Source organism: Anas platyrhynchos, chromosome 14 (assembly GCF_047663525.1).
Source record: "Anas platyrhynchos isolate ZD024472 breed Pekin duck chromosome 14, IASCAAS_PekinDuck_T2T, whole genome shotgun sequence".
Classification (NCBI taxonomy): Eukaryota; Metazoa; Chordata; class Aves; order Anseriformes; family Anatidae; genus Anas; species Anas platyrhynchos.
In genome coordinates, this window is record NC_092600.1 from 20,465,609 (window position 1) to 20,493,486 (window position 27,878).

General features: G+C 61.4%; 1 protein-coding gene and 1 long non-coding RNA gene across 2 annotated transcripts; one reads left to right on the forward strand and one right to left on the reverse strand.

Moving 5' to 3' along the window:
• The first annotated feature begins 642 nt into the window (after positions 1–642).
• IL17B (interleukin 17B) lies at positions 643–27,878 on the forward strand. The gene is made up of 3 exons (XM_005009332.6): positions 643–754; positions 26,969–27,255; positions 27,474–27,878. Exons 1-3 carry the CDS (start codon positions 749–751, stop codon positions 27,730–27,732), a joined length of 552 nt encoding a protein of 183 aa, XP_005009389.2. The 5' UTR covers positions 643–748; the 3' UTR covers positions 27,733–27,878.
• LOC110351750 (uncharacterized) lies at positions 8,692–19,273 on the reverse strand. Its single transcript, XR_011803320.1, has 3 exons — positions 19,089–19,273; positions 12,941–13,102; positions 8,692–11,295 (listed from the first exon to the last, which is right to left on the reverse strand). It is a non-coding gene; the product is annotated as an uncharacterized lncRNA (long non-coding RNA).

A 27,878-nucleotide genomic window follows, 5' to 3' on the forward strand; every position in this document is an offset into this window, starting at 1 on the left:
GCCCAGGACTTCTCTTGTCCAAGGGAAGAGAAGCAAGGAAGGGTTTGCCTGCCTGCCAGCAGAGGGGGAGGTCAGCGCAGAGGTGAAGTGGAAACATGCGGGTCCTCTGAGCAACCAGAACATTGCTTAGGCAGCAAATAAATCACTCATGCACCAAAGGCTTCCCACTGGCACAGCTCTGAGCTTGATCTCTCTTGTTGGTGGCTGCTGGCAGGACAGCAGCTGGTGTTCAGCCAGGATTGTTTGCAGCAGGTGTGTCTGAATGGGATTACCTGGTGGGGTGAAGCCTGCTAACGGCTTCACAAGGATGTGCACAATGCAGCGTATATTCCTGTGCCTTTGGGGCCAGTTCTCACATTACACAGGCTGAAGCTCAGGAAACTCCTCTTGCATGGCACTGTTTGAACAGTAGGTATGGCCAGAAATTCACACTGACTCACATCCTGGAAGTGCTCTCCTTCCTTTCTGAGCACCCTTCTGAGGAGGAAAGCAGAGTGAACCAGCTGTGGCCATTCTTTGCTCGGGCAGTACAGGAAGTATCAATTGATTTCTTTTATTAGATAACCTCATGCTACAATGGCCCTGTTGCATTGCTTGCTTCCAGGGAACAGAGAACCATCAATAAAACCCTGTTTGCTTTGCAGCCCAGGCGTGGGAAGTTGCTGCTGTGCCGAAGCTGTGCTGACAGGGCTGCAGCGAGTTCCTGGCTGGCTAGCCTGAAGCTCTCAACAAATCCTATAAACTGATTATGGTCGTAAGTCACTCTGCTAAATGACCTTTCTCCTCATAGTGATAGCTTTTTATACTGCATCACCTGACCTTCCTAGTACCTGTTGGCAGGGAGGCTTCCTGCTGCTGCCTGCCCTCTGCAGGCGGGGGCTTTCCTTTGGTGCCAGCAAGCAGCATGCTGTGCTGGAGCCCAGGAGGCAGAGCGGGGGCCTGGCAATGTGATGCTGATTGGAAGTGGCTTGTTTTTTGCTGCCTGACATGCAGACAGCTCCCAGGATCCAATCTGTGTGCTGCTGTACTCCGCCTTTCCTGGGGGAAGGCTGTTGGGACTGTCAGCTGTGTGGGGAGGCTGCCTCGGGAACCTGCAGAGGGGTTGGTGGCTGCATTCTGGGCAGGCTGGCTCGGCTGCGGCCACGCAGCTCTTCCTGATCATCCCTTTCAAGGGAGGCACTGAGTGTTGGGACAAGGCACACCTTTGTGCCCGTGCATCTCCACGCAGGGTGTGTTTAAACATATCTGCTGCCCTTGGCGGGGTATGGCAGGAGGGAGAGGAAGCAGTTGTTCCAACACAGACTGATCGAGCACCAGGACCCACTGCTGTTTCTCAGGGGACACCGGTGTAACCCCCCAGGGGAAGCAAGAGGTCCTGAGGCTGCACACCCCCCATCAGTGGTGCTGGGCTGGGCAGAGCAGCCAGGCAGGCTGGGGAGATGAGCCCAGCGGTGCTCTCTTTGCCCAAGTTGGTGCAAGCACAGCCATGGCTGCTGCAGGGGGCTGGGGCTGTGTTTGCCCCCCACTTCATGCACACCATGCATGGAATGCGGGGGAACCTCAGCTCATGGGTGGGAGCAGCCTGCCTTGCTGTGCTTCCCCTGAAGAACTTGTCCCCTGGGCCTGGAGAGTGCGGGGATGTTTGGTGAGTGAGGTGGCTTCATCTCTGAGCCAGCATTAGGCCTGGCAAGTGAGAGCAGCTGAGAGTGTTTGTCCCTACAAGCTGTGCAGTCAGAGCAGGGTACGTGGAGCCTCCCTAGGGTGTGTCAGCACAGCACAGGAGGGTTCTGGAACCACAGCGTCCCTATGGCAGGGGTGTGTATCACCCAGTCTGTTCATGGCAGCTTGTCTGCCCGCTATAACCTCAAAGACAAAGTTTAAATGCTAAGATAGTGGAACAATTGGGTAGAGATGAGCTCAGTTCTTCCTGGGTGTGTCGCAGTGCCTGCTGTGTGCTCCATGAAGCCGATGGCATGCACTGTGCTGTGGTGGGGCTGTTGGCCCCAGTGCTGGCAGGACAGTGGGGTGAGGAAACCAGTGTGCCTAGTTAAGGGCCGGGAGCAGTCCCGCTCCCCTAAATAGCTTGCCAGCTGCTGGTGCTTGTTAATGTGCATGAGCCACGGTGGGAATGTGGGGTACTTGGGATCCATGTTGCAAGGGGAGATTTTTGGGATAGGAGGGAATCCTAAACCCCAGGGAGCACTTTCCAGGAAAGAACTTCTACCCAAATCCCCCCTTCTGGGAGAGCAGGGCAGCCTCCCCAGTGGATTGCGACTGCTTTTGGTCTTGCCACAGTAATTGAGAATTGGGGCTGAAGTCCTGATCTCATCCTCTTAGCCACCATCCTCAGAGCTAAAGGCTGAACCAGCTCCACATCAGCTCTGACAGCTTTCCAGCTGCCACAGCTGACTGAGCGTCTTCAGGGTTTTGCCCTGCTCTGGAGACCTGCGTGCCTGCTCTGCGGCCATTGGGTTCACCCATGTTCCCTGCTCCTTCCCCTGCTGCAGGTGAGCAGGGTGGGTGGTGGTGAGGCTGGAGGCCAGCTGTTGCTTTCACAGCCCTGCTATGAGAGCTCCTTAGTGAGATGGGAATGGGTTGGAGCATGGTCTGAGCCAGGGGACTGCCTCCTCCACCCAGCCATGTCTGTGCCTGCTCAGCTAACCTGCTGCAGAGCCACGTGGCTGTGGTGCTTTGCACATAGCGTCAGAAAGAAGTCTTTAAAAGAAACCTCTGCTGGGTAACAGCTTGGTCTGGCTGCCCTCTCAAAGCAGCCTGCTCCGTTCCTGGGTCCCTGTAGCGTAGCTGGGGAAATAACACAGCTTCTCTTTCAGGGGGAGCTGAGCAGGGACTAAGCTCCTTGCTCCAGCTTGCATCAACAGGAGCAAGGTAATCCCCAGCATTTAGCCTGCCTCTGCCTGACAGCTGGAGTATGGAGGTGTCGCTGACGGAAAGCTGAGAGCAGTGTGGGAAGCGCTTTGGCTTGTAAGAGGGGCTCGAAGGCTGTGGGTGTTGTGTCTGGGCCCTGGGCTCTGCCCTGCAGGCGAGGAGCCTGCTGCTGCAGGTGGCACCTTCCTGAGCCAGCTGCACGCCCGCACGGCGTGTCCTCGTAGATAAGTGCTGCTGCCTTAATGTGCTTGCCAGGCAGGACCAACGCCTACCTCTCCAAGCTGCCATCGAGTTGAAACACTGCTCCTGCTCTTGGCAGCGTTTCATCAGGCCAGCGCTGCTTCCAGCTCTGCTGCCCCAGGGCAGTGCCCACACCTGCCCCGCAGGGCGGCTCCAGCCCTGTTGCCCTCCTCACTGTGTGCAGGGGGGGAAATGAGGCTGGGCATGGCTGTTGCCGTGGCCTCCTGCCCCCTGCTCCTGCTGCCTTGGCTGCCCCTTCCCTCCTATCCACCCTGCTCTTGGCTGGTGCTGAGCACTTTGGAGCCCTGGCTGGTGGAGGGGGATGTCCCCTGGTACAGGGGCTGGAGGAAGAGAGCAGGGCCCATGGCACAAGTGGTGGAAATGCTGATTTATCTCCTGGGCCTTACACTGGTGTCTTTCCCAGGCAGGAGTGAGGGGAGGAAGGCAGGCCTAGACAAAAAAGAGTCTAGGCCAGGCCTGTAGGAGCCAATGCTCTGTGGAGCACCAGACTGTGGGACTTGATCCTTTGTTGCAGAGGCCTGAAGGGCGCTGACAGAGCCTTTGGGGCCATCACTGCACTGCTGATGGCAGGGTGTGAGGGGGCGGCAGGGCCAAGCCCTGCCAGTGGGGCTGTGAGAGCTGCCTGAGCTTCAGGCCTGTCCTTGTCTCAGTGTGCACGAGCCAAGTTCTGCCCCATCCTCTGCCTTTGCAAGAGAAGAAGTGTCCGGTAGCATGAGGCTGTTTCCAGACTGTGTTTTTCTCCCCAGCTACAGGAACTTTTAGGGGACTTATAGTGCTCAGGACAGGCTTCTCTGTCCCATGCCAAACTGCAGCTCTGCGGCTGATCCTCTCCAAGGCCGTGCCACTACTAGCAGCCCTCTGTAGCTCCCTTCATCCCACTTAGCCCAGATTTCCCTTAAGTGTGTCACTCATTAATTGAGGGCAAGTACAAAGTTGCTCTGTTCCTCCTCATCCTTCCAGGCTGGACAGACCCCTGGAGGAGCTGCGAGGCTGGGTGACGAAATTCATCCCTGCTACTGCTCCAGCTCCAGTGCCCTGCTTAATGCTGTGTGAAGCTGAGGAGGGCTGGGCAGGGTCGGGCTGGCTCCTGGGGCCTGTCAAAGGCTGGCTCTTGCTTGGCTGGGAGGAGGCAGCAACCAGCCAGAGTCTGATCTGGGGCAGCTGTGCGTGAGGGAGGGAAGGGTGCCTGCCTGCAGAGGGTGGACTGCAGTGGGGATAACGTGTTCGGGGTGGAAATGTGGCCCTGTCTGTAAGGGGATGTCTGAGCACGGCAAACGGGCCTGTGTCCCACCGGTGCCTGGTGTTTTCTCCTGTCACCACACACACAGGGGCGGCCATGGGGTGCCCAGATGCAGCTGAGCCAGGTGGGGAGCTCACCTTGTTCCCTCTCCCTTGCCTGGGCCTGTGTTGCTTAGCCCCTCACCACTGGAGCCATGGAGATGTCTGGGCTGGCTCCAAAGTCCAGCTGGGAGTGTAGGGAGGCTGGGGCCGGCCACCCTCCTGCTGCCATCGGCCTCACTGGGGCTGGTGCAGGGTGGTCTGAGCAGCCCCGTGCTGCCAGGAGCTTGTTCTTGTCTGGGGTCTATCCTGGGTGGGGTTAATGCTATGCTGGGACTCGGTGCCCCAGCTCAGCACTCCAATAAAGCCCAGGTCAAGGTGTGCCTTGAGCCAATGCTGGTGCTCAGCAGCCCCCAAGGTGCTGGGAGCTGGGGAGGGGGGCAGGGAGCTGTTGGAGCCCCGCAGGGCAGCACCGTGGCCCTACACGGGAGGATCAAAGCTGGCCTCTGGCCCCAGCCCCCGGGGAACTCAGAGAGGAGGGATCAGAGGTGGGAACCCACTGTGGAGCCACCACCACTCCTGCCCTCCTGGGTGCTTGTTGATTTCCCAGGCTGCTGCCAGCCCCAGCTTCCTGGGCTGGGAGTGGAGCAGGGCCGGCTGGCCCAGCACAGCAGGTTTGGAGCTGCTGGGCCTGTTCACAGGGGTGGGGACGGCTGCGAGTTGCTGACGGAGGGGCTTTCGGGCATTGCGTCGGGCTGAGCGTGCACGGCCGTGCCTCCCACCGCAGGGCAGGGCTGGGCACGGCCTCTGCATGCTACCAGGGCTGGGGGGTGCGGGCTTCCAACAAAACCCCGTCTAGCATGTAGTAAGGGACAGGAACGGGGTTTGGTGCTGCATCCTGCATGAAGCCAGCATGGTGTTCCCCAGCCAGCCGGGGAGAGATCGCCACTCCATCGGTGCTGTGCCTCAGCACCCCTCCCCTGCTGACCCAGCACTCTCTCACGCGGCGCGGCGGCTGCTCAGGCACCAGGCAGGCTAGGAAAGCGTGGCTGAGTCAGCGGGGCCAGGCAGGCGGCTGCGAGCCTGGGCTGGGAGTGGGCTGAGCCCTGGGGTGGGGCCCTGCATCCCACAGCGTGTCTGTACCCCCTCCGTGCCTCCTGTGCCTGTCGCCCTCCTACACCTGCTCCCCTCCAGCTTCCCAAGTGTCAGGAGGGCTCCTGGGGGTGCAGCCAGGCTCAGCTGCTCATCCTGCTTCTGTGGGCTCATGTGGGATCCTACACACCCCTGCCTGCCCCCAGCTGCACTGATCTCTGCAAATCTGCTGTGTGAAAAGCCCTCATCCTGTGAGACCTTCCTGGCTCAGGGCTCCTCGACAGGATGTGAGCTGCAGTGCCAGCGTCACCAGGGCCATGCTGCCCAGTGTGGGGACAACCAAGGGTGCCTGCACACAAGGCTAGCACCCGGCCAGGGTCGCACCATTGGAGCCGGGGAAAGGCAGCGCCCACTGCTCCCCCCCTTGAGATCCCCTCGGCACTTGACAGCAGATGAAAGTGCAATGGGTGCTGCCCCGGGGCCCTGCAGGGTGGGTGCCATCGGCCTCCCCGCATAGGGGCCAGCGCAGGACAGGGGATTAGGTTTAAGCCGATTGCTGATGCCTGTTGGGGAAGCACTGGGATGCTTCTCTATGGCCCCACTGGTGAGTGCTGGGGCAGTAGGGGGACGGCCAGGCTGCTGACGTGACGGCCTTGGCATCAACCAAGGTCCCTGCACCACCTGAGTGCCTCGGGTGGGATGGGGTGGGCAGCAAGGCTGTGACCCCAGCCTGGGTATATAGGGCCAGGGGCTGGGGTTTGGCTTCCAGCTTGCTGCCTCTTGCTCTAGAGAGGCAGCCAAAGACCCCCCTAATATTTTTTGGGGGGTTGGTTTGTAGCACAGCATGTATGGCTCCAAAGGAGCCATGAGAGGAGGCAGGAAAGCACAACTGGGGTCTCCCTGCAGGCATGGGAGGATTTACAGCTGCTGAGCTGTTGCAAAGACAATGACTTTGTAGGAATCTTGGAGGGGGCAGAGAAAGCTGCCCAAAAACGGGAGTGTGGCAGCTCAGCCTTGCCTCCCCGGAGCTGCTGGGATGTCCCTGGGAACCCTGCTAGGTCCTGGAGACGGGTTGGTCTTGCAAGGAGAGAGGGAGAATAAAGGGAGACTGCCTGTGAGCCCCAGGGCAGCAGCCCTGCGCCCTGCCCAGCCCTTCTGCTGCATCCTGCTCCTGCTGCTCCCGGCTCCCCGTGACTCAGTGCCGATGCTGCCTTGCCAGTGGGGAGATTGAGGCACAGAGGGTGCAATGCCTGTGACTAACTTCAGATAGGGGCAGCTGTGGCTTCCCCCATGGTCATTATCAGGAAGCACAGCTTGTGCCGGGGACCTACCGCAGCCCTGGAAAGCCCTCTGTTGGGTGGGGAGGTGGGGCTGAGCCCCCCAAAGCTTGATGAGATGCTGCATTGCTGGAGCCGGGTGGATTGTGCAGTGGGAGCCCCGCAAAACCCCCCCTGCCATTCCCACCAAGACTTGTCACCTTCACCTTCCTGCTGTTACAGCGTTGGGACCCCCATGGTGGTTGTGCTCCTCCCAGAGCCCTGGCCCAGTGTGTGCCAGCACAAGGCGGTGTGTTCCCATCCAGGTGTTTGGTGTTTGAGCACAGTCTTTGCCATGGCGGGGTGGAGTGGGGAGAGGTGGAAATTCTCATTTCCGTGGCATGGCAGCTGGGAGAAAATCCCAGGGGGAGCCCTATACTGCTTCCACAGGGGCTGGCAGGAAAGGATAAATCCAAAGCACATCCCAAAATGTCCCTGCACTGCCACGGGACCCTGGAATGCTCTTTAAGTGCAGCAGGAGAGTTGTGCCTCAGTTTCCCTATCTGGGAAATGGGTCAGTGCCCTGGGCTGTGTGTGCAGGGCCGCCAGCAGCCCCTGCACAGGGTGCGGGAGCCCAAGGTGGCACTGCAGGGAGATGTCCTGGGCGCGGGGCCTGCACCCTCCGCCCCGGCCACAGGGCAGTAAGTCAGGTAGGCTTTGCCACAGCATGGGATGAAAGGCGGTCACAAAATGTGGGGAGACAAAACCCAGCCCTGATTTATTATTGAGGAGGAGATTGCTGCTCCTCCACAGCTGCTGGGGCAGCTGGTTTGCTGGCAGGCTGGGGGCAGGTTGGGGATTCTCAGTGAAACGGCTCTTTTTGGCCACGGATTGCCAATATTGTCCAAAGCAAATTTCTCTTGTGGGCAGGGTCAGCTTTGATACATGTTTCTGGCTGAAAAAACGGCGGAGAAAGAAAGGAGGAAACAGTCAAAACTCTCTGAGTTGGCATTTCCTGAACGAAGTGCCGTATTTTTTTAATTTGTGTGTGTGAGAGAGAGAAGTGGCTTTCCAGCCTGCAACTGCATGCCATTTAACCCCCCTCACCCAGCTGGGATCCAAACAAACTGCTTGGAAATGCTTGAAATGGAGCGCTTGGAGCCACCCCAAAACAAAAGTGCAGGGAAAGGGGGGGGGGTGGAAGTGGGGAACGGGGAGGGGTGGGAACAGTTTGGGTTTCGATTTGGAATTTCCAGGAAGGTTTTTGTGATTTCCACTTTTCCTTCCCATGGGGGATGGGTTTCCCCAGCTGTGTCCTTCCTGGAGCAGAGCGAGGGTTTTGGGGTGCCCCCAGGAGAGGGGGTGCTACCACGGTGGGTGCAGGGGACACAGCAGGGACCAGGCTGCAGTGCTGGGGACGTGGTAGGGGACTGCATGGGATGGAGCCCTCAGGAAGAGGCCGAGCAGCGGGCAGGGGATGAGGGGGACATGGGGGTCACCCCGGTGACGGGTTTGGGTGCTGATGAACGTCCCGCTGCTGACGCAGGCATCTCAGGGCTGGCAGGGAGAGGGGGCCATGGGGAACCTGTGACCCCTGTGGGCATGGGAAAGGGGACTCCAGCTGCCTCTCTGGCGGCGTGGGGATGGTTCTGCTGCTGCGTGGGGTAAGGGCAGAAGGGGGGGCCCTGCAGGGCAGGCAGGGAGGGCAGCACAGCCCTGCCTGCTGTAGCCGAGGCAGCACTGCCACCTGCTGTCCCTGCCTGGCCAGGCTGCCTGCTGCTGCCTGCCGTATCTGTCCCCTTCCTCTGCCTCCATCCCACGCCTGCAGGATGCATCTTTCCCTTCGCGAGACTGCGACACCAGAGCGCGGTGTGCCCTGCGCTGCTGCCAGTCCCGAAGAAACGGCCTGGAGAGTCACTTGAAGCTGAGACCTTTATTGGTGCAAGGATGGCGAGGTGACGTGCATGTGGGCCTGCTGAGACCCACCCCTCCAGGAGGGCACCAAAGGGCAGAAGCAGGGTGAAAGGCCACCACCAGTGTTCTCTTGCAGGGGGCTGTGACCCAAGGGGACATCCATCATCCCCCAGCCTTTGGGGACTGGGATTTCCTGGGCTGGACAGTGTGCCACCACACATCTGTGGGGTTCCCACCCCCGCTCCCAGCCCCCAGGCATGACCCCATACCTTGTCCCTGGCTCCTCCAGATGCTGTGGCTTCCCTTCGGGCTCGGGCCGTCTCCTGATGCAGAGCCGTGGCCCCAAGAACAGTATTTCCAGGAATCCCCAACAGAGCGCCTAAGGGATTCCTGGGAAAACTGGACCCTGAGAGCACGGCGGCCGTGGCTCTCCCCCAGTCCCTGCCCTGCACATCCCCTCCTCTGGCAGCTGCCACATCCCTGTTGTCCCCCTGCAGCACCCCCAGCACGCATGGCCCCCACCCTTCTGTGCCACTCCCTTGCTGGTGGCCAGTGCCAGGCTGGGGGTCCTGATCAGACACAGGGGGGTCCTTCGGCCAAAGGAGAAACCTCCAGACCCCTCGATGATTTTTGTGGGCTCCTCCTCTCCCTTTTCCCCTTGCAGAGTCATGGGGCTGTGGGATGAGCCCTTCCCCATAGATGGGGCTCAGCATCCTTCTGGGGTCTCCTGGGGATACGCTGGCTGCCTGCAGGCACCCTCCCCTCTGCTCTCCCACCAGCCAGGAGACTGCAGGGCTGTATCCAAAGCATGTCTGGAAGAACTCCCCACTCCCTCAGTGGTGGGAACCTGGCTCCAGAGACCAGCAGGATGGAGGGGCAGAGCTCTACCATCAGTCCTGCTCCCATCCTATGCCCTGAGAAGCCCCCTGGAGCCCTGCCCCCCAGCCACGAGCTGTGCTCCTGTCCGGCTGCTCATCCATCTGCTTCCATCAGTCCTGGCGGCAGGCAGTGGTCCAGGGGTCCCAGGGCACAGTTCCTCCCTTCCCGAGCTACAGTGCTTCATCTCAGACTCCCAATTGACCAGAGATGCAGCACTGCACCTTGGGCTGGGAGACATGGAGGAGCCCACGGCCGCTCTCGCTGCCTCGCTGCACGTTGTGCCACAGCACAGCTTTGTGTCTGGCTGCTCTGCTGGACAGCCAGACTTCATGGCTGCAGGGACAGACAGGGGCTGGGGGCTTGGTGAGCTGGTAGGGCATGGCCGGGTAGGCTGTAGCATGGGCTGGGATAAACCTCTGTGCTGGGAGAAAGGCTGGAAACTGGTGTCTGTGCATCCCAAGGGTGCTTCTGAGGGATCCAGGACCTGGATCCAGCACTGGGGTGTCACTGCTGGCAGTCCCAAAGCACAGGGATGTGGCTGCTGGGATGGCTCCAGGATGCAGGACTGCTCCTCAGCAGGGCCAGGACACCCCCAGGACAGTGTGGGCATGGGGGGTCCAGCACAGTGCTTCCCTCCCTGCCCTACGCCCCTTCCCATGCCAGGATGCTGCTCCCAGGGCGAGTCCCCCCCCCAGCTCAGGCACCATGGGATGAGGAACGTGTGAAAGCCCCGTGGTCTTACCCATCCCTGTCCCCATCAGCACCCGAGGGAAGGCTTCACCCCAGCTCCAGGAGCTCAGACACAGGCCAGGGGCCATACAAAGGACACCCCCTGAGCACCCCCTGCTCCCTCACTGTGGCCCCAAGGGAGAGGGTCTGGGGGGAGCAGGAGGAGGGGGAGGATGGAGGGAGTGGCCAAGCCCAGAAATGTCTTTAGCAGGCAAGTACTAACATCCTGAGTGGAGCCGAGCCGTGATAAACAGACCATCCATCACTGCAGTGTCCCGCTGCTGGGCCCCGGCAGCTGCGGCGCTCCCGGCAGCCTGACGAGAAGCAGATGGTGCAGCTCCGGTGCGGCCCCCGGCATCCGGCACCAGCCCCCCCGGCCCCTGGGAGGGCTGTGCCTGGCCAGGAACCGGGGCACAAAGAGCCCAGTGCCTGTGCCAGGGCCCCAACCTGCCGTCCCCGGGTTTCTTGGGAGGAGAGAAAGGGGAGAGCCCCACAGTGCCCCAGCCTTGGTGCCCATGTCACGGCGCGAGTCACCCAGGAGGGAGTTTTGGGAGCAGCCGCCGCTGGCACATGTTATCCCTGCTCCCAGCCCTGGCCAGGCAGGCCCTGAGCCCTGGCCAAGTGTAGGAACAGCCACAGGGGCCCAGTGCTGTGGGGCAGGGCTGCCTGCAGGCCTCCTCTTGCTGCCCCCCTGCCCTGCACCACGGCAGAGCCCAGCCTCAGCCCTGTCCCCAGCCTCCTGCACTCCTAGCACTGTGCATGCCCCAGGAGCACCTCCCCGTGAAGGGGCACGGTGACTTCTCACAAAGGAGCAATGCCTGGCTCAGCATTTCCCCATGCCCCAGGAGCCAGTCCTCCTGCTTGCTGGGTGGTGGGGACTGGAGCTGGGGCTAGTTTGCTCATGGGGGCTGCCGGCTTTGTGCTGGCTTTGCCTGGCTCTTGCTGTCCAGGGGTGTACAGTCCTGGTGCACCTCCAGCAGCTCCAGCGAGGAACGCGTCCCTGTGAAAGACAGAAGGTGGCAGTCAGCATGGCCATGAGTCCCCAGGGGCTGCAGGTGGGGCTGTGTGGGGCAGTGTGACCTGGGGCACCCCTCAGGCCCCTGGCACCCCCAAGGCAGGGTCTCGGTGGGGCTCCGGCACAGTGCTTCGACCAGGGGCTCGGGTCTGGTGTGAAGGAGCAGGGGGTCAGGCACCCAGAGACCTCTCCCTGCCGTGCATCCCCTGTGGGGCACAGTGCAGCCACAGGTCATGCCACGAGCCCTGCAGCAACCCCGGTGCTGCCCGCCAGGGGTGACCAGTGGTGCCTCCCCAGGCACTCCTCCTCTGGCTGCCCACCACCAGCCCTTTCTTGTGCTCCCTTCCCTGGGAGCTGGACACAACCACCCCCGCGGGGCACCACCAGAATGTCCCCAGGCAATGCCAGCAGCCCCATGCACCCATAAAACCTTGTAACAACCTCTGTGTTCAGAGCCTCCCTGCTCACACTGTGGTTTCCCCAGCCCAGCAGTGCTGGTGAGCCACCGGCCAAAAAGGCCACTGGCTGGGCAATGTGGACAGCTGGCGCTGAGGGACGGAGCCTCTGCTCAGCTCCAGCCCAGCATGCCCTGCTCCATAGGTCAAAGATTGCTCGAAGCCGCCCGTTCCACAAATTCTGGGGGTCCTTGGGGACAAGTCCCATTCTCCTGTGGGCAAGCTGGAACGTCCCCAGCCCCAAACAGCCATCGGAGATGCCTTGCTCCAGCCCTGCATGGGATTTAGGGACAGCCCTGTCCCTGCCTGCCACCACCACCCTGGCCAGCTTGGTGGGAAAGGCCAGGCTGGAGACTTCTCTTCACCCGCAGCGTGGGGCTGGGGACCTCAGCTGCCATCCCCGGGGAGGTGGCAGCAGGGAAAGCAGCACCGTGAAAGGCAGGAGGAATGCACTGGGCTGCGCATCCCATCAATGGGAAGCAGAATATCTGCCGGGCGCTCGCCTGGGGGAAGGAGGTGCCCTCATCCTCCCCACTCTGCCCTCATGGCGGCCTCATCATCCTCAGGAGGGGCAAAAAAGCAAAAGCCAAAAAAAGGGTGCCTGCCCTTTCCCCCTTGTATCTGCTCTCATTTTTGGCCCAGTTTCCCAGGGAAACGGGGCTCACACCCCTGTGCCATGCAGCTGCCGTCCTGTGTTCAGTCTCTCCAAACCAAACAGCCAAAGTAAAGCACTCAGCCCTGCCAGGCACATGTGTGCACAAGGTGGGGGCATCATCCCACCTCCAGCCTCACCACCGCCCCACGGCATCCCCTCGCAGCACCGTGCCCCCCATGTGGCTGTGGGGACAGCTGGAGCGCTCGGAGCCACCGAGCTCAGCCTCCCCGTAATGCCCAGACACGCTTACATGCTGCTCCCAGGACGAAGTTTACAGCCCTGCCCCCGCATAATGAGCACATGCCCATTAATTTCACCAGCCCCACTTTGCTCGTCCCCTTGCTCGCACGGCATGGATGTGCCGCGTGCCCACAGGACACACCAGGGCTGGACCCGCGGTGCCCCCGACGTGCCACCAGCCACCACCGCTTGCCCAGCCAGGCGCTCCTCAGAGGGTGCCCATGCGGGGCAGTGCTCACGACGACTCGGTGCCCACGGACCCGGCTGCTGCCATGCTCACCTCCAGCCTTTGCCTCTGTGCTGCTGTGTCCCCAGCCGAGTGAGCGCCAGCGGCCGCCCGTTCCCTCGGTGGCGGTCCTGGGCTGCGTCAGAGCCGGTCCCAGCGCCGGCCCTCCCCACGGTTACAACACAGTGCCCTTTCCCCTCTCCAGCACAGCCGCTCCTGCAGGAAATGTCCTTTTTTAATAACAGTTGGGATTTGTTTCCTCCTTGAAATTCCCCAGCCTCCTTTCTCCAGCAGCGAGGGCCCAAGCCCAAGTCTTGCCTCAGCCTGTGCTTGCTGCCGAGAGAATCCTGGCAGGACGGCGCTGCTGCGGGGGCTTTGTGCCCGTCCCATGCCTGGGGAGGACAGAAGGCACTGGGTGATGCTGGCACCTGTGCCATGCAGGTCTGAGCTCTGTCCCTGTCCCAGCCAAACCCACCCAGGGACCCAGCCATGATCTCCAGCCCCCCAAACCCCCAGGTGCCACCTCCAGCTGGCCAAGATACTGCTGGGTGGCACCGGCAAGTGCTGCCTGAAGCAGGGTCCGTGTTTGGTGCCCCCGGGAGAACAGAGGGGGGGCAGCTCTTGCTCACTCAGCTCTATGGGAATTGAAGCCAGATGTGGGGACACTGCTTTTTGGAGCTCTGCAAAACAAGCAGGCATCAGCCCCCATGAAGAGCCGTCACGCACAGCATCCAGTGGGGCCCTGCTGAGCACCGGCTCGCCCAGCATCTCCATCCTGGCCCCCACCAGCCCCAGTGGCCTCCTCCCTCATTCCCTGGCCAGTCTAGTATTAAATCAAAGGTTTATGAGAAAATGGAGGGGCCAAGGGAGATCCTAATCTGGTCCCAGGCTGATTAACCCTGGGTTCAGGCTGAGGTCCCGATGCTCAGCTATAAATAGCAGTGCCTTTCCTTTCCCATCCTCCCACCGGGGCTGCAAAATGCCTGCCCTTTTATGGACAAATCGGCAGATTTGGAGCCCGGGCAGCCCTCATCTCCCATGCTGGGGGCGAGCCAAGGGGGCCCAGGGGGATGCTGCTCTTTCTCTGCAGGTTTTGCTGGGATAAATTACAATGCTGAGAACAAAGGAGCAGGTCTGGGGGGCTTTTTTCCCGTGTCTTAGAGCTGGGGATGGGGGCAGAGGGGAAAGGATGTAACTGGTTTGTGCTCCTTCTCCCTGGGCATGCAGCTCCTCTCCCAGTGCCAGGCTGAGGCCAAAATAGCCTAATTTGGGGTCTCTGCATCCCTGTTGAGGCTCAGGGTGGTGGCCCAGTGAGGCTGTCAGAAAGGTGAGCCAGGAGCAGTGTCTGGTGAGTGTGTCACCTCCAGGCTGCAAAAGCGAGTGGCATCTCTTTGTGACAGCAGGCAGGGAACAGGCCCCTAATCCTGGCCTGGCAGCAGGAAATTCTCTTCTTGCCCCCACAGCAGCAGCACTGGGCACTGCTGGGTCCTGTGCTGGCTCCTGCAAACTGCTGGTGCTGGCTGCTGTGGCGAGGGACCAAAAGCCCTCCGGCCACACCAGAGCTGGGCTGGTAGGGCAGAAGGAGCCTCTGGTGGGACAGGAGCGGTGGGAGGAGGGATTGTGGTGGCGCACAGCTATGGAAGAGCCTGACCTCCCCACAGACCCCACTGCCTTTCCCACAGCCTCAGCTCTTCCTGCTGCCTCCAGCCCAGCCACCATCTCCCCCAGCCTTATCTTGCCTCCCTCTCAGCACTGCCTCCCCCTATTTCCCTGTGCCTGGGGGGGTCCCCCAGCCCCATCCCCCTCACTCCCACCTGGCTGAAGCCAGCAGGATGGTGTTTTTTGGGGTGCAAGCATTTTGGGGGCCGGAGCGAGCCCAGCGGGTGTCACCCCAGCAGCAGCTGGAGCGTGGGAGCGGGCCGGGGCTGGCCCTGCTGGGCTGTTTACACGGCACATTCCCGGCCCAGAGGAAGTGGTGCAGGGGTGAGGTCCCAGCGGGGAGAGGCTGTCACGTCACCGGCCTCCAGCCTCTGAGGGGACGGGAACCCAGAGCAAAGCTCCCCGCAGGGACAGCTCCCAGATGGCACAGGAGCGGGGCTGGGGCTCCAGCAGCTGTGTGGTTCCCCCGCTGCCCTGCAGCCCAGCCGGGCTCTGCTCCTCGCCCATCCCTACAGCCATCGGGAGGAGGTGATGGGGTGGCCGTGGGGATGCGCCTCTGCACCACGGTCCCGCAGGGTGCCGTGTGAGGCAAGCACGGCACGGCCGGCAGCGAGGCAGGGACCTCACAAGCCATGGTCCAATTCCCCCCTGGCAAAGGCATGATTGTGGTGTGGCTGGAGCTCATTAGGCTGCCATCACTTCTGGCTGCTTATCAAGGCTTTATCATCTTATCTCTGCTCCAGCAAGGGAGAGGGGGAGTGCGTGTGTGTGTGTGCAGCAGATCCTGCACAGCAGAGGAGCCCAGTTCATAAATCACCTCCCCAGTAGGCCCCATCTTGTCTTTCCCAGCCCTGCCAAGCTCAGTCAGTAAGAGGCATTAAACACTGAAAGAAAATGCCCCAGATAGGCTGGGTCCCCAGCAAGAAGGGGACGAGGCACAGGAGAAGATCCAGCACAGCATTTAGCTCACATCTGGTTCTCAGGGCACCATCTCCCTGCATGGCCAGGCTGTCCCTTGTGAACCTGCAGTCAGGGCTGTCTGGGAACACCTGTCCCCATACGTGGGGACATGCCATGGCCACAGCGGGAGGCAAATCCCTGCACAGGGCTCGGGTCCCTCCGGCAAGGCTCTGGGTGCTACGGTTGTGCTGCCCCTCGCAGAACTGGTGAAATTGCAGCCATCACTATAGCAAAGGAGAAACATGAAGGAAATGCTGAGCCTGTCCTCAAAGGGACAAAAATGAGCCCACAGCCCCCAACAGAGAGCAGAGGAGCACACCATGGCACTCACGGCCCTGTGCACTGCAAGCTGTAGCTGGGAGAGCACTGGGGACAGCTGCCTGTCCCCGCGGGTGAGATCACCGAGCATTCAGCTCAGCGAGACAGCCATCAAATAAGGGTGACAGGGAGAGAAGAAAAGGAAGGGTAAGTCTGCGATGAAGCAGCCAGGTAAGAAGCCCAGGCTGGCAGAAGGACATTTCCCCCGTACCAGCAATCAGAGCTGATGCGTGGACATCAGCGGGTGACCTGCTGGCCAGCACACAGCATCAGCCCACACGAGGTACGGTGGGTCCCAGAGCCCCAGATGCATTCCCTCCCTGCAGTTTTGGGGCACAGACCTTGCTTCGCTGAGGTTTTCCAGTGCCTTGTAGCCACAGGGAAAGGGTCCTAACGGAGCCCTCACACCCTAGCCCAGCACCGCTGCAGCTGGGGCTGCACCCTCCTGAGGAGGCAGCTGCTGGGGGAGGCAGCATGCCGCTGCTCGGCAGTGGTGAGTCCTGTTGATGTCTAAGAGATGGGGCAGCTCACTGCCTCCCACATGCCTGGACCACCTTCGTGGCTGTACCCCTGCGTTGCTCAAGCACGCAAACCACGGGCACCTGACTGCGGGCACAGAGCTGGTTCCAGGGCTCTCCAGGCTTCCAGAAATATCAATCCTCATCCCCATGGCACTGTGACCATCTCCAGCTCCTCCACCAGCACAAAGCAGCTCCGTCCCTTGCCTAAACCTGGCAGCAGGAAGGTGCTCACCCTAAGCATCCTGAGCCCGTGAGGGCGCAGATGTGGCCTTGCACTGCTGCACCAGCCCCACGCACTGCCAGCTGCACAGCATGTGTGTGTGTATGGCTGGGATGTGGCTGCTGCTGCTGGAGAAGGGTCTCTGCCCCATCCCTGGGGGCAGCCCAGGGCTTCCACGCCACCTATGGGGTAGGGGTGTGGGATAGGAAGCCCTGGGCACCCCCGCAGTAGCCACGTCCCTAACACGGAGTCAGAACTCAGCTCTCCCTGTGGTCCCCATGGCTGTGCCACACCAGCCAGCACGTGCTGTCCCTTCCCCGAGCCAAAGGGCCAGAGGTGCCCGGGGAGCTGGGCCAGCACCGCACCTACACCTCCTGGCCACTGACCCCCTGCACGGCTGGGATGGGGCAGGAGGAGCAGCAGGAGGCCCTGCTCCCCAGCCAGACCCCGTGTCAGCAGGGACACCCCCGAGCAGGGCAGCAGCACATCTCCAACGCCTTGGAGAGAGCAGTGGTGGCACAGGGGTTGGGGCAGCACAGTGGATGTGCACAGCCCTTGGTAGGTGAAAGGGCTCAGAGCGAGGCAGCAGCAAACGCTGCCCCAGCGCCCACCAGCCTGCAGCCCCGGGAGGGGTGCTGGGGCTGCTTCCCGGCTGGGAGCCTCCCCCCCATGCAGGGTCTGCTCTGCTCTCTTCCTCTGTGTGCGTGTGTGCAGCCGGCCAAGGTCAAAGAATGGTGAAATGGCTCCAGAGCTCAGATTTCCAGCCTCTTGCCTCATCGCTTGCTATCTGATTGCGGCTCCCACAGACAAGCCTGTGCTACTTCTCCTGAAGTGGGTTGCGGCACTGGGCACTGCAAGTACCCCGGTGTACCCCCCCAGGACCCTAGCCCTGTGAGTGTTGTGGGGTTCCTAGCCCTCGGTAATGATTCCTGGGCTGGCAGGGCCCCTCTCATGCTGTGCCAGGAGGAAAAGAATGACATGGGTGGGCGTTGTGGGTTGATACAGCCCCAGCTCCTACAATGTGGTGCCCAAAGACACCCAGTTCCCCCTGCCCAGCCCCTGGAGCAGGGCAGCAGCAAGATGCTGAGCCCCTGGTGAGAGCAGGTTTTGCTAGGGTGAGGAGGAACAAGCCTTGGAAAATCCTGATCAGGAACAAGGCAGATTCTCTGTTAAAAAAGAGAGACCAAGAAGAGGAGAAAAAAAAAAAAAAAAAAAAAAAAGCCCTTAATCATCTCCAGACTGCTTCTTGACAAGCATGGAGGGAAATGCCACTCTTTCCAGGAGCCACTCAGAGCTGCAGCCTGTCTAGACACAGCCTTCCCCAAATTCCTGCTGATAACTGCTTGGGAAATCTTTGGCAGAGGCATGTGCATGTGTTTGTTGGAAATTAACTCCTCTCCCATCAGCCGGCAGCGGGGAGGTGATGGCATTGCCCCAAAGATGAAACACCAGAGCGACCCATCGGTGTGCTTCAAGGAGCACCTCGGTGCTTTTTGTCTGGAGTTTTGGCACAAGACAGGCAGAGGTGGGGTACGGCCTGGGGAGCATCAAGGAGGCTTTGCTCAGCTGGGGACCAAGCTGTGCCTGTCTGCTTGCTTCCCACAGGGACAGCAGGCTGGCCACTGCCTGCTGCGCACCCCCTGCCCTCACCACCACCCCCGTGGCCAGCCTGGTGGCTCTGCCACAGGCTCCCATGCTGCAACCACGCTTGGCAGCCACTGCTGCAGTGCCAGGGAGGTGAGGACGCAGCAACCATTCACCCAGATTGCAGAGGAGCAGGGGAAACTCTGCAGCTTGGGAAGGCGCCAGCGGTGCCGGCTGGGGGATGCATTAAGGCAGGCGAGGCAAGCCAGCAGCGCAGGCTGGGCTGGCGGCAGGGTCCTGCAGCTGCTAGTTGTGGGGTGCTCTTGGTCGGCGCTGGGTGGGGTGGTCTGAGCACTCCGCGAGCCTCTAGTGAGCCCTGTCTGTGCCTGCAGCCGCTCCTCCCAGCACCGGGCAGCGCAGCAGGGAGAGCGGCCCGGGGCCACTTTCCTCGCCGGAGCTGGCCCTACCTGGGCTCACCACTGACTTCCAGTTTTTTCCATCCCATATGTTCCCAGAGTGAAAAGCAGTTCCTTCTCCAGCTCAGCCTCCAGAAGGCCGGGAGAGCCCTTCGCCCCAACACGCACCCTTTCCCAGCACTGGCACGGGGCTGACTTTGGGCACCCCTTTGCTCAGGACCCTGTGACATCAGTGCAGCTCCGGCCACTCCTTACTACCTCTGAGCTAGTGAATTTCCCTGCTGGCTCCCCGTGGCCGTGTTCTGTTCACCTCCCTCCCCTTCTCAGGCACAGCTGTAGGTTTGCAGTCCTGTGTGTGCACACACGGGGTAGGGGCACCCTGCCCACAGCCCCGGAGACACCCCACCAGAGGGAATGAGGGTCCCAGGCTTTGAAGAGGGGATGCTGGAGGAGCCGTGCCCCTGCCTCCTGCCCACTGCCCCTGCCCACCCCAGCCCCATCCCGGAGCCCCCATGGGCACCTACCTGCCACCCCACACCTGCCAGCGCTGTGCCGCGGGGACGTGGCTGCGGCCACCTCCTTCTGCCGTCACATTATAACCCACCACTGGGATTCCCGTGCTGCCAGCTGGGGTTTTTTAAGCAGCTGGCATGGGAGCCCTCAGCGAAAACTCCTTCCATGAGGCTCGGAAGCTGGAAAACCTTTTTCTTTTTACCTTATATGAGCTGAAGAGGAGGCCAGGCTGCCGATGGCCACATCTGTCAGGAGCGCCGAGGGGACCCATTGGCTGGGGTGCCTCACGTGGCGCTGCTGCCTTGACCTGCGGCCGCTCAGCTGAGTGTTGGTTTTACCCCCTAAGGAAGGGCTGCTTGACAATTTTCATATTTCTTCTAAATTTGGAGATTTCAGACAATGCTGGGAGGCTTGGCTCAGGATGCCAGAGGCCCATGTGGAAGTCATTAAGTCTGAGAGGGAGAGCAAGAGAGAGGGGGAGAGCAGGAGCGAGGGAAGGAGGGGTGACGGGGTGTGGGGGGAGGAGATGTGAGCGCTCGCCTGCTGCCAGCTCCATGCCTGGGAACAGACGGGAACTCGCTTGGAGAAAGTTTTGGGGAAGAACGGGGTTCCCCCTGGTCCGCTGCCCATCCGACCCCTGCCTGTGGGGCACAGGGGGCCCGTCTGGCAGCGGGGCCAGGCACGGGGCGATGCTGGCGGCCGTCCCACCAGCGGGGCTGTGGGGGAAGGAAGCAGAGATGCTCCCTGGACCAGCTTGTGGTTCCCATTACTTTGAGAAGCTCCAGCTGGCCTGGGAAAATGGCACTGGGGTGGCTGTAGGGCTGCCATAGGCACAAGGGCAGCAGTGGCTGTGGAACCCCAAATCCCAGGGTGGGACCCGGGTGCCTGCGGTGCGTCTCCTTGGGGTTTAGCGCAGGTACTCCATCGCCGTGGGGCCGTGCTGGCCCCGTCCCGTCCCATCCTGTCCCGTCCCGAAGCACGAGCCCATGTATGGCAGCCGCCCCACACTGAGGACAGCTGTAACCAGCAGCCAGCTGGCGGCTAAGAGAGAAACGCGCCGCACCGATGCGCCCTCATCCTCCCGCGCTGGCTGTCAGTTCAGGGCACAGCCAGTGCGGGGGGCATGGCTGGGAAGGGGGGGCACCCCTGCTTTTGGTAATGATGTCCTGACTGGTCCCAAGTCCCCCCCAAGTGATGCTTCAGCTTGTGGGGCTGTGACAGGCTCCTCCTCAGCAGCGGAGTGTGGCTCTGGAGTGGGGAAGCAGGCGGTGTGAGGTCTGTTGCAGCCAGCAGCAACCAAGTGCTAGTCGAAGCCCAAGGCGGGAGGAATCAAGGGCCTCTCCTTCATGTTTTCCCAGCTGGAGACCCACCTGGGAGGAAGCAAAGAGCCAGGTTCTGAGGTCTTGGGCCTTGAGAGACCCCAGCAGCTCACGGGACAGCACTCAGCCACCAGCCGTGCCAGGGCATACATCTGCTGTGCGCACCTGGTGCGAACTGGAGGGGCCTGGGAAGGGCCCCGCAGGGCCCGGCCTGCAGGCTGTGTCTGGTGGGGAGGACTTCCACTGACACAGCCCCAGAGGGGCTGGGAAATCCCACTGCCATGGTGGGCAGGGGGAGAGCAGCCACAATCAGTCCTCCCGTCCCCATCACCTGTGATGTGGACACAGCACCGAGGCTGCTGAGCCATCACACCAGGCTTTGCCCAGAGACAGTATGCCAGCATTTGGTGTCCCCTGTCCCCTCCAGAAGGACAGAGCTTGGGGAAGTCACGGAGAAGCTGATGATGTGAGGAGTGAGGGTAGTATGCGCCAGGCGGGGTGAGGCGCAGAGCTGTGCCCACGGGTCTGGGGACAGCATCCGGGGAGTGAGCAAGGAACAGGGGAAGCAGAACTGATGCGGGGAGGTTACACCAGCAGTGGGGAAGGGTGGTCCAAGAGGTGGCTATAAGGCTGGTGCTGGGGAGGAGAAGCAGGGCCATGGGCCAGTGGTGATGGCAGGCCAGCTTCTGGCTCTGCTGAGCACCCACAGCACTGGGAGCAGCTCCGGAGCTCTCTGCCCCCTGGCCCCTCACCCCGCCGCACAGACGTGCAGCCCCTGCTCTTGGTGGCTGGCTGCAAGTGAAGCACAAATAAATGCTGCCATTAAACAAACCCTATAATTAGAAACCAGGTTTCCTAAATGAAGTGAAAAATGTAACGTTAGCCTCTGTTTGTTCTCTGGATGCTGCTCTCTTGTTCCATGACCCAGAAGGGTCGTGCCCTGTGGTTTCTAAGAAGCCTTAATAAGGTAATGTTTAGAAGGTTACTATCTTTACAACACTTGTCTTATTACAACTCCATAAGAAAAACATTTGGGGCAAAGCAGGATTCCTCGGTGCGGGTTTGTTTTCGTTACTCCTTCACTAAGATGCTGCCCAGCGAGCTCTCCCCGCAGCACATTCAGTTTCAGTATCTCCACCAAAGCAATTTTTTCCCACTCCCTGCCCCACTTGGCTGGGCATGAAGGGCTGGGTGGTCCCAGGCAGCCCCGTTCCCACCCCAGCCTCTGTGTGGCAAGGGGACAGACCCTTGGGTGGTCCCCAGAACGGCCCCATGGGGAGCAGCCCCGGGGCTCAGAGGTGTTGGGTACCCCGGGGGTGCCATGGGCAGTGGTGCAGAGCAGCCCCCCTGGGGGCGAGGCTGCGTGTGCTGGCTCTGACCCTCCCAAGAGACTGGGGAGTGCCAGCAGATGTCCCTCCCCAGCCAGCCCCACTAGTACCCAACCACGCTAATTTACAGCCTTTTAATCTGCTAGCTGACATTGCAGGGGGCTGCCAGTGTTTCGCAGCCCATATATCACTGAGGGCAGGAGCTGGCGGCCCTGCTGCCTGTGCTGTGCCAGCCACACGGGCAGCACTGCATGGCTCACGGGCAAGCCTGGGCTGGAGCAGCTCTGAAGGTGACCTTCAGGACCTTCCTGAGCTGCTCTGCAGATCTCAGCCCTCCACAAGTGGCTAAAACAGCAGCAACTGGGAGCACAGGATGGGCAAGACAAGAGGAATGTAAAGACCCCTTTCCAGGCTCGTGTGACAAGGCAATGCTTTGCAGCAGGATGGGGTACAGCTGCAGGCATTTGGGTGCCCATGACCCATAAGATCCCAGGAAGGGCTTTTCCATCCAATGGCTCCTTCAAGCCCTCCTGAGCCACACAGGCCCATGAGGAACATCTCTGCAGGGCTGGGGCTCTCCTGAGGTGCAGCTTCTGGCACAGCTCCCCAGGGAGCAGCAGGACACAGGCAGAGCAGGGTCTGGTGACAGATGCCCTTCAGGCTTGGCAGGCTGATGGTACCCACGCCCAGGCGGTGCTTCAGACATCCCTGAAGCCTCCCTGCCTGGAGAAGAGCCTTGGGGCTGCTCTGTCTACGGGGACCTGGGGCAGAGTCACTGAACAGACTTCTGCTGGGACAAGAGTTGGTGCCTGCCCTGCCCCTGCTGTCCTCCCCCTGAGCACCCCAGGGTGGCAGCGGAAGGAAGCAGGTTGTTTCTAGGAACGAGAGTGCACGCAGGCTTTTTCCATCAGGTGCTCTGTCTCCAAGAGCAGAAAGAAAAAGAAAACAAAAGACAGGAGAGGAGTGGGGCAGCAGGAACCTGTGCATCTGGATCTTGTAACAGGCAACGTGCTGTAAACGCCGGAGGGCTGATGGATGCGCTGGCGGGGCTGCGGCAGGATGTGCTGGACATGCTCCCTCCCACCAGCACAGCACTGCCGGCAGCCACCTCTCGATGTCTCTGGCCCCAGAACGTGCGGGTCGGGTGCTGTGGGTTGGGTGCTCATCCCCAAGGGACGAGCGTGCATGGCTCTGCCTCCCGACATCAAATCCTGGCTGTTCGCTGTGCATTATCTATGGGGTGCAATTTACAGATGGCCCCAAGCCCGAGGAGGCAGACAGGCTGTTGACATGGCTGGATTAGGGCTGTATAAATAATATTAGCCTTTGACACAGAGCCCAGGAGCAGTGAGGCCCCGGGCTGCCGACAGCTCGTCCCCTCGCACGGCTGCTGTGGTCGCCCCTCCTGCACATGTCCCCCGTGCTGGGGCGATGCCCTGTGCCACCCGCCTGCCCACTTGGCCCCCCTGTGGGAAAACCCCAGGGGACATCTGGGGACATCACTGCTGTCACCAGGCATGGGAGGGAATGAGTCCGGGTCCTGCTGATGGATGCCCGGGGTGGGGCACTGACCCCTCTCAATGCCAGCAGTGCATTCCTGGCCACCCTCTGTAGCCAGGACACGTCTCCGTATTTATGCAACTGGAGGAGTGGGCAGAATGAAGCACGTTTTGTTTTTCCCATTTTTGAGAAAAGGGAGTTTTAATTCCCACCAATGTTCTTTTTCCAGCGAGCTTAAAATAAGCCTTTCTGGCCCAGGCGAGATGGAGCTGCTGGTGTGCTGAGCAGTGTTTGTGCAAATATGGTTGTGAGCACCATGCCACGGGGCCAGCTGGCTGGGCAAATGCTACCTGCCCAGGGGTGTGGGGATGTGGAGGGCCCCATGCTGTCCCCACTTTGGTGTCCCCAACCCCAGCTCTCCTCCCACGTAGCGGCACAGGGCTGGGTCTGGCCAGGCCATCCTGCTCGCCTCTGATGAGTGGAAAATGTTGCTCATGCAGCTATGGGAGGTGGCGTGGCTCCATGAGGTGCAGCTGCAGATGGGCTCACACGCGGGTGCTGAGGCTGGTGCTGCCCCGCTTGGGGCTCACATATCTGGCCGAGGATCCCAGTTCAGCTTTTGTAGGGAGCAGCCTCACGGCTGGGGAAAGGCCGTGCCCCATGGAACTGCTCTGTGCTGAGGCTGCTGGGGGTTGTGGAAGCACGGCTCCCACCCCAGCAAGAACCCTCCTGCAGGCAAACAGCCAGCCTGCCCCCCCAGCCAATACCAGCAACCCCCTGCCACGTGCTCTGGCCCATGCTCCCCAGTGGGTGTGCTCCCCCCCTGCTGCCTGCATCACACAAGCAGGCACAAGCTCTGCCATTTTTGCCCCAAACCCGTCTAACACCCAGACTCTACCCAGGAGCCTGAAGCGATGACAGTGGATTTCGTGGTGGATCGCCTGGGAGTTGTGCATCCTGGTTTCTCTGAGGTTGGCAGACCTGAGCCACCCCATTTGGGTGCCAGCTGCTACTCTTCAGGCTCCGTCTTCCATCAAGGTTCCTGCAGCAGTGGGGAAGGTGGGGATGTGTTGGGGGAGCTAGCAGGGATGGGCACGTACACAAGCACCCAAAAGCACATCCCTCGCCCCCTGGGGGGGCTCCAGCCCTTCCTGGCTGCCTGCTCCCTCACCTTCCCACCACACTTTGGGGCTGATCCCCAAGCATCCAGCTTGGCAGGGCAGTGCCACAGCTGGAGCTGGGCGCGGGGGGCCCACCCTAAGACCAGGAGGCTGGGGCTGCCCCCCCTCACCCCCGATGCCATGCACCCCAGCCCCTTCCTTTGTGCAAGGCTGTTGGGGAAAAGCTGCCTCCCTCAGCTTATCAAATTTGGCCATGTCTGAAAAGCCCTGGTTTCCTTTTCACCAAAAAAGATCAAAACTGGGTAATTGGCTCCCAGCGCGGATGCCTCTGAGCCTCTCTCATGTGTAAACAGCATTTCCGAGCGCTGACACAACACAGGCGCTGCGGCACACGCGCAGCCCAGCACCCTCTGGGCGCCTGGCTCCGGAGCCTCAGGCCATGCCCGTCCTGTCCCGTCCCGTCCCGTCCTGTCCTGCAAAGGGACAAGGTGCACGCACCTCACAGCTTCGGGCCTTGGCAGCGAGGGTGGCCTTGCCCCCAGAGCCCTGCGGTGGCCAATGCCCTTGGAGCATTAATGCGGGCTGGGGCTGCCCTGCACACAGGGCAGTGGCACCACATCCCCTGCACCATCCCCAGGCTGCGGGGGGCTCAAGGGAGGGGAAATGCAGCAGCACGTGGGGGGGCAGTGAGGTTTACCCCATTTTCTGTGGTTCATTATTTCTGTCTAGAGGTCCAGGTCCTGCACTGGGAAAATGAGGAGGAAATTTCCGCGCACCCTACAACACACAAAGGCCTCGCAGCCTCGAGAGGGGGGCACATGCCCCGAGTGGGGGCATTCCGCCAGCGGCCCTCCCAGCTTTTGGGGCCGCAGATTTCGACTCCTACAAGGTCCCTCCAGAGCAGCAAGGGACAAGCTGCGCGCCGTGCGCCCGGGGTGAGCTCGAGGCACCTCCGCTCCCAGCCCTGCAGGCTCTGGGCAGGGCCCGGACGGAGGCTGCAGGGCGGCGGCGCGGTTGGGTGGAGGACAGCACCACCGTGCGGCACAGCATCCCCCGGCTGCAGGGACACGGTCAGGGGCTGCTCCGGGACCCCAAGCCGCGAGTGACCCCCGCTGCCCCCAGCCCCGTCCCTGGTCCAGGCCGTGGCTGCGCCCTCCCCCACCCCCCACCCCTGCCTCAGTTTCCCCCTCCCCAGCACTCCGCGCCCCAGTGCCTGGCCTCGGGAAACCGCAGGGGCATGGCACGGCCTGGGGTGGGGGCAGCACCCCCAGGGACGCCCCCGGGAGCACCCCCAGCCTGCAGCTCCGGGGCACAGCCCCAGGGCCAGCTGCCAGCACAGCCGCTGTGCCCACGCTGCTGGGGCTGGGAGCAGCAGCAGGGGACGGAAACATCGGGGTGCTGGGGCGCCATCACCTCGCTTGATGGGTCTGAGCTAGGGTGGCTCATGTCACCATGCCGTCACCCCCAGCAGAGCCCCAAACCCCTCCCCGGGCAGGTTTTGTCCAGTGAGTCCCTCAGGGCCATGGCTGGAGCCACTGGTGGAGCCAGCGCCCAGGGAGGAGGCAGTGGCCGAGTCCCAGACCACACTGGCCCCCGGCCCTGAGGCTCACTGGCACCTCAGGGATGCGCCAGACACACCTCTGGGAAAGCACAGCGGGGCTGAGGCTTTCCCTATTTAGCTCCTAGTGTGTCTGGGCCAGCCTCACTGCAGGCAGACATCCCTCTGCTGCGATGGAGTGGGCTCCAAACCTGGTAGGTGACCGTGCTGTGGTTCGGGGCTCGCTGCTCATTTGTCTTCTGTGATAGAATAAGTGACACGCTTGTTTGCGGATGGCTACCTGGGTTTGTTTGCTTTGGAGATGCACATGTTGGCCTGCAGGGCCAATCACTCCCATGCCTCGTGCAACAAGGACAAAGCAGCCTTGAAGAGCAAATTCAGGATGGTCCGAGGGGACAGCATGGCACAGGAGGGAGAGAACAGCCCAGGTCTGAGATTTTTCTGCCCCGGGCCCCAGCATGGGACGAGTGTCACGGCAGCTGCCCAGGAGAAGGACCTGCGGGCAGGGTGTGGGGCTGCCTCGGCCAGCTGCAGGAAGGCGAATAGCAAGAGCAGGACTACAGAAAGCAACTTTGTTTGCTACGGGGCAGCCTGCCAGCTGTCAGCACACAGGAGCTTGGCCCCACAAGGCCGGAGGGAGAAGGAAAGGAAAAAGCATCTTTCTTTCTCTCTCTGTCCTTGGAGCACAGAGGGAGGGAGAGGAGGGCTTGGATAAAGATCCCATTCTTGCCTGTCTCATCTCTAAAGCGCCTTTTAAACCAGAGGAGCCTGAGGTACACCCCAAGCTGGATGCGCATACGTCCCTCCCAGCATGCAGCCCCCCAGGGGCACAGCTCAGGGCAGCACGGGGGCACTCTGGGTGATGCAAATTGCCAGCATGTCCCTGGGCAAGGGGCTGTGCAGCCACAAGCACCACCTGGGGCTTGGGCTACAGGTGCACCACAACAATGTGCTCACCACCCCACAGTGCACGTGCCACCCCAAAATGGATGCAGCCCTGCCATCGCCTGGTGTGACCCCTTGTGCAGGCCTGGGCAGTCACGCACCACCCTCCTTCCTCCTCAGCTTCTCCTCTGCATCTTCACCTTTGCCATGGTCCTGGTGCCAGAAGCCAAAGACCAAAGCAAGTCAGCCAAGGGGAGGAGAAGGGGCCCGGCACAGCCCCCCACAGCTGCCCCCGCCCTGGCCTGGAGCCTGGATGACACCTACACCCCCATGGAGGACTACGAGCGCAGCATCCAGGACATGGTGCGCCAGCTGAGGAACAGCTCTGAGCCAAGCGACACCAAGTGCCAGGTCAACCTGCAGCTCTGGAGGTCTAACCAAAGGAGCCTGTCCCCCTGGGCCTACAGGTGAGTGTGGGGCACAGTCCTAAGGGCCAGGGGCTCTGGTCAGGGCCACATGTGCTGGCTGCACGCTGGCGGGCATGGCAGTGACTGTGGCTCCAGCAGCATAGAGCCAGCCCACAGGAAGCTCCCCGTATCACCCTGCAGTGGCATTGCCCTGCCTGTCCCCATCTCACCTGCCAGGTTCACCATCTCCCTTGCCTCCTCTTGATTCTCTTCTCCAGCATAAACCATGACGCAACACGGATCCCAGCAGACATCCCCGAGGCCCGGTGCCTCTGCACCGGCTGCATCAACCCCTTTACGATGCAGGAGGACCGCACCATGGCCAGCATCCCCATCTACAGCCGGCTGCCCGTCCGCCGGCTGCTCTGCCAGGGGCCGGGCAAGGTGGGGCGCAAGCCCTCTGGGAGGAAGAAGTGTCACAAGAAGTACCAGACTGTCATGGAGACCATTGCTGTGGGCTGCACCTGCATCTTCTGAGCCTGCAGAGCTAACCCTAACAGCCCCTCACAGGCATCTAACCAGCTTGCTCTTGCTTCCCAAGCATCGCCAGGGCAAGGAGTGTGTCTGCACAAGGAGGCTGCAGCTGCATAGCTCCAAGGGCTCCCTGAAATCCCCTTGTGGGC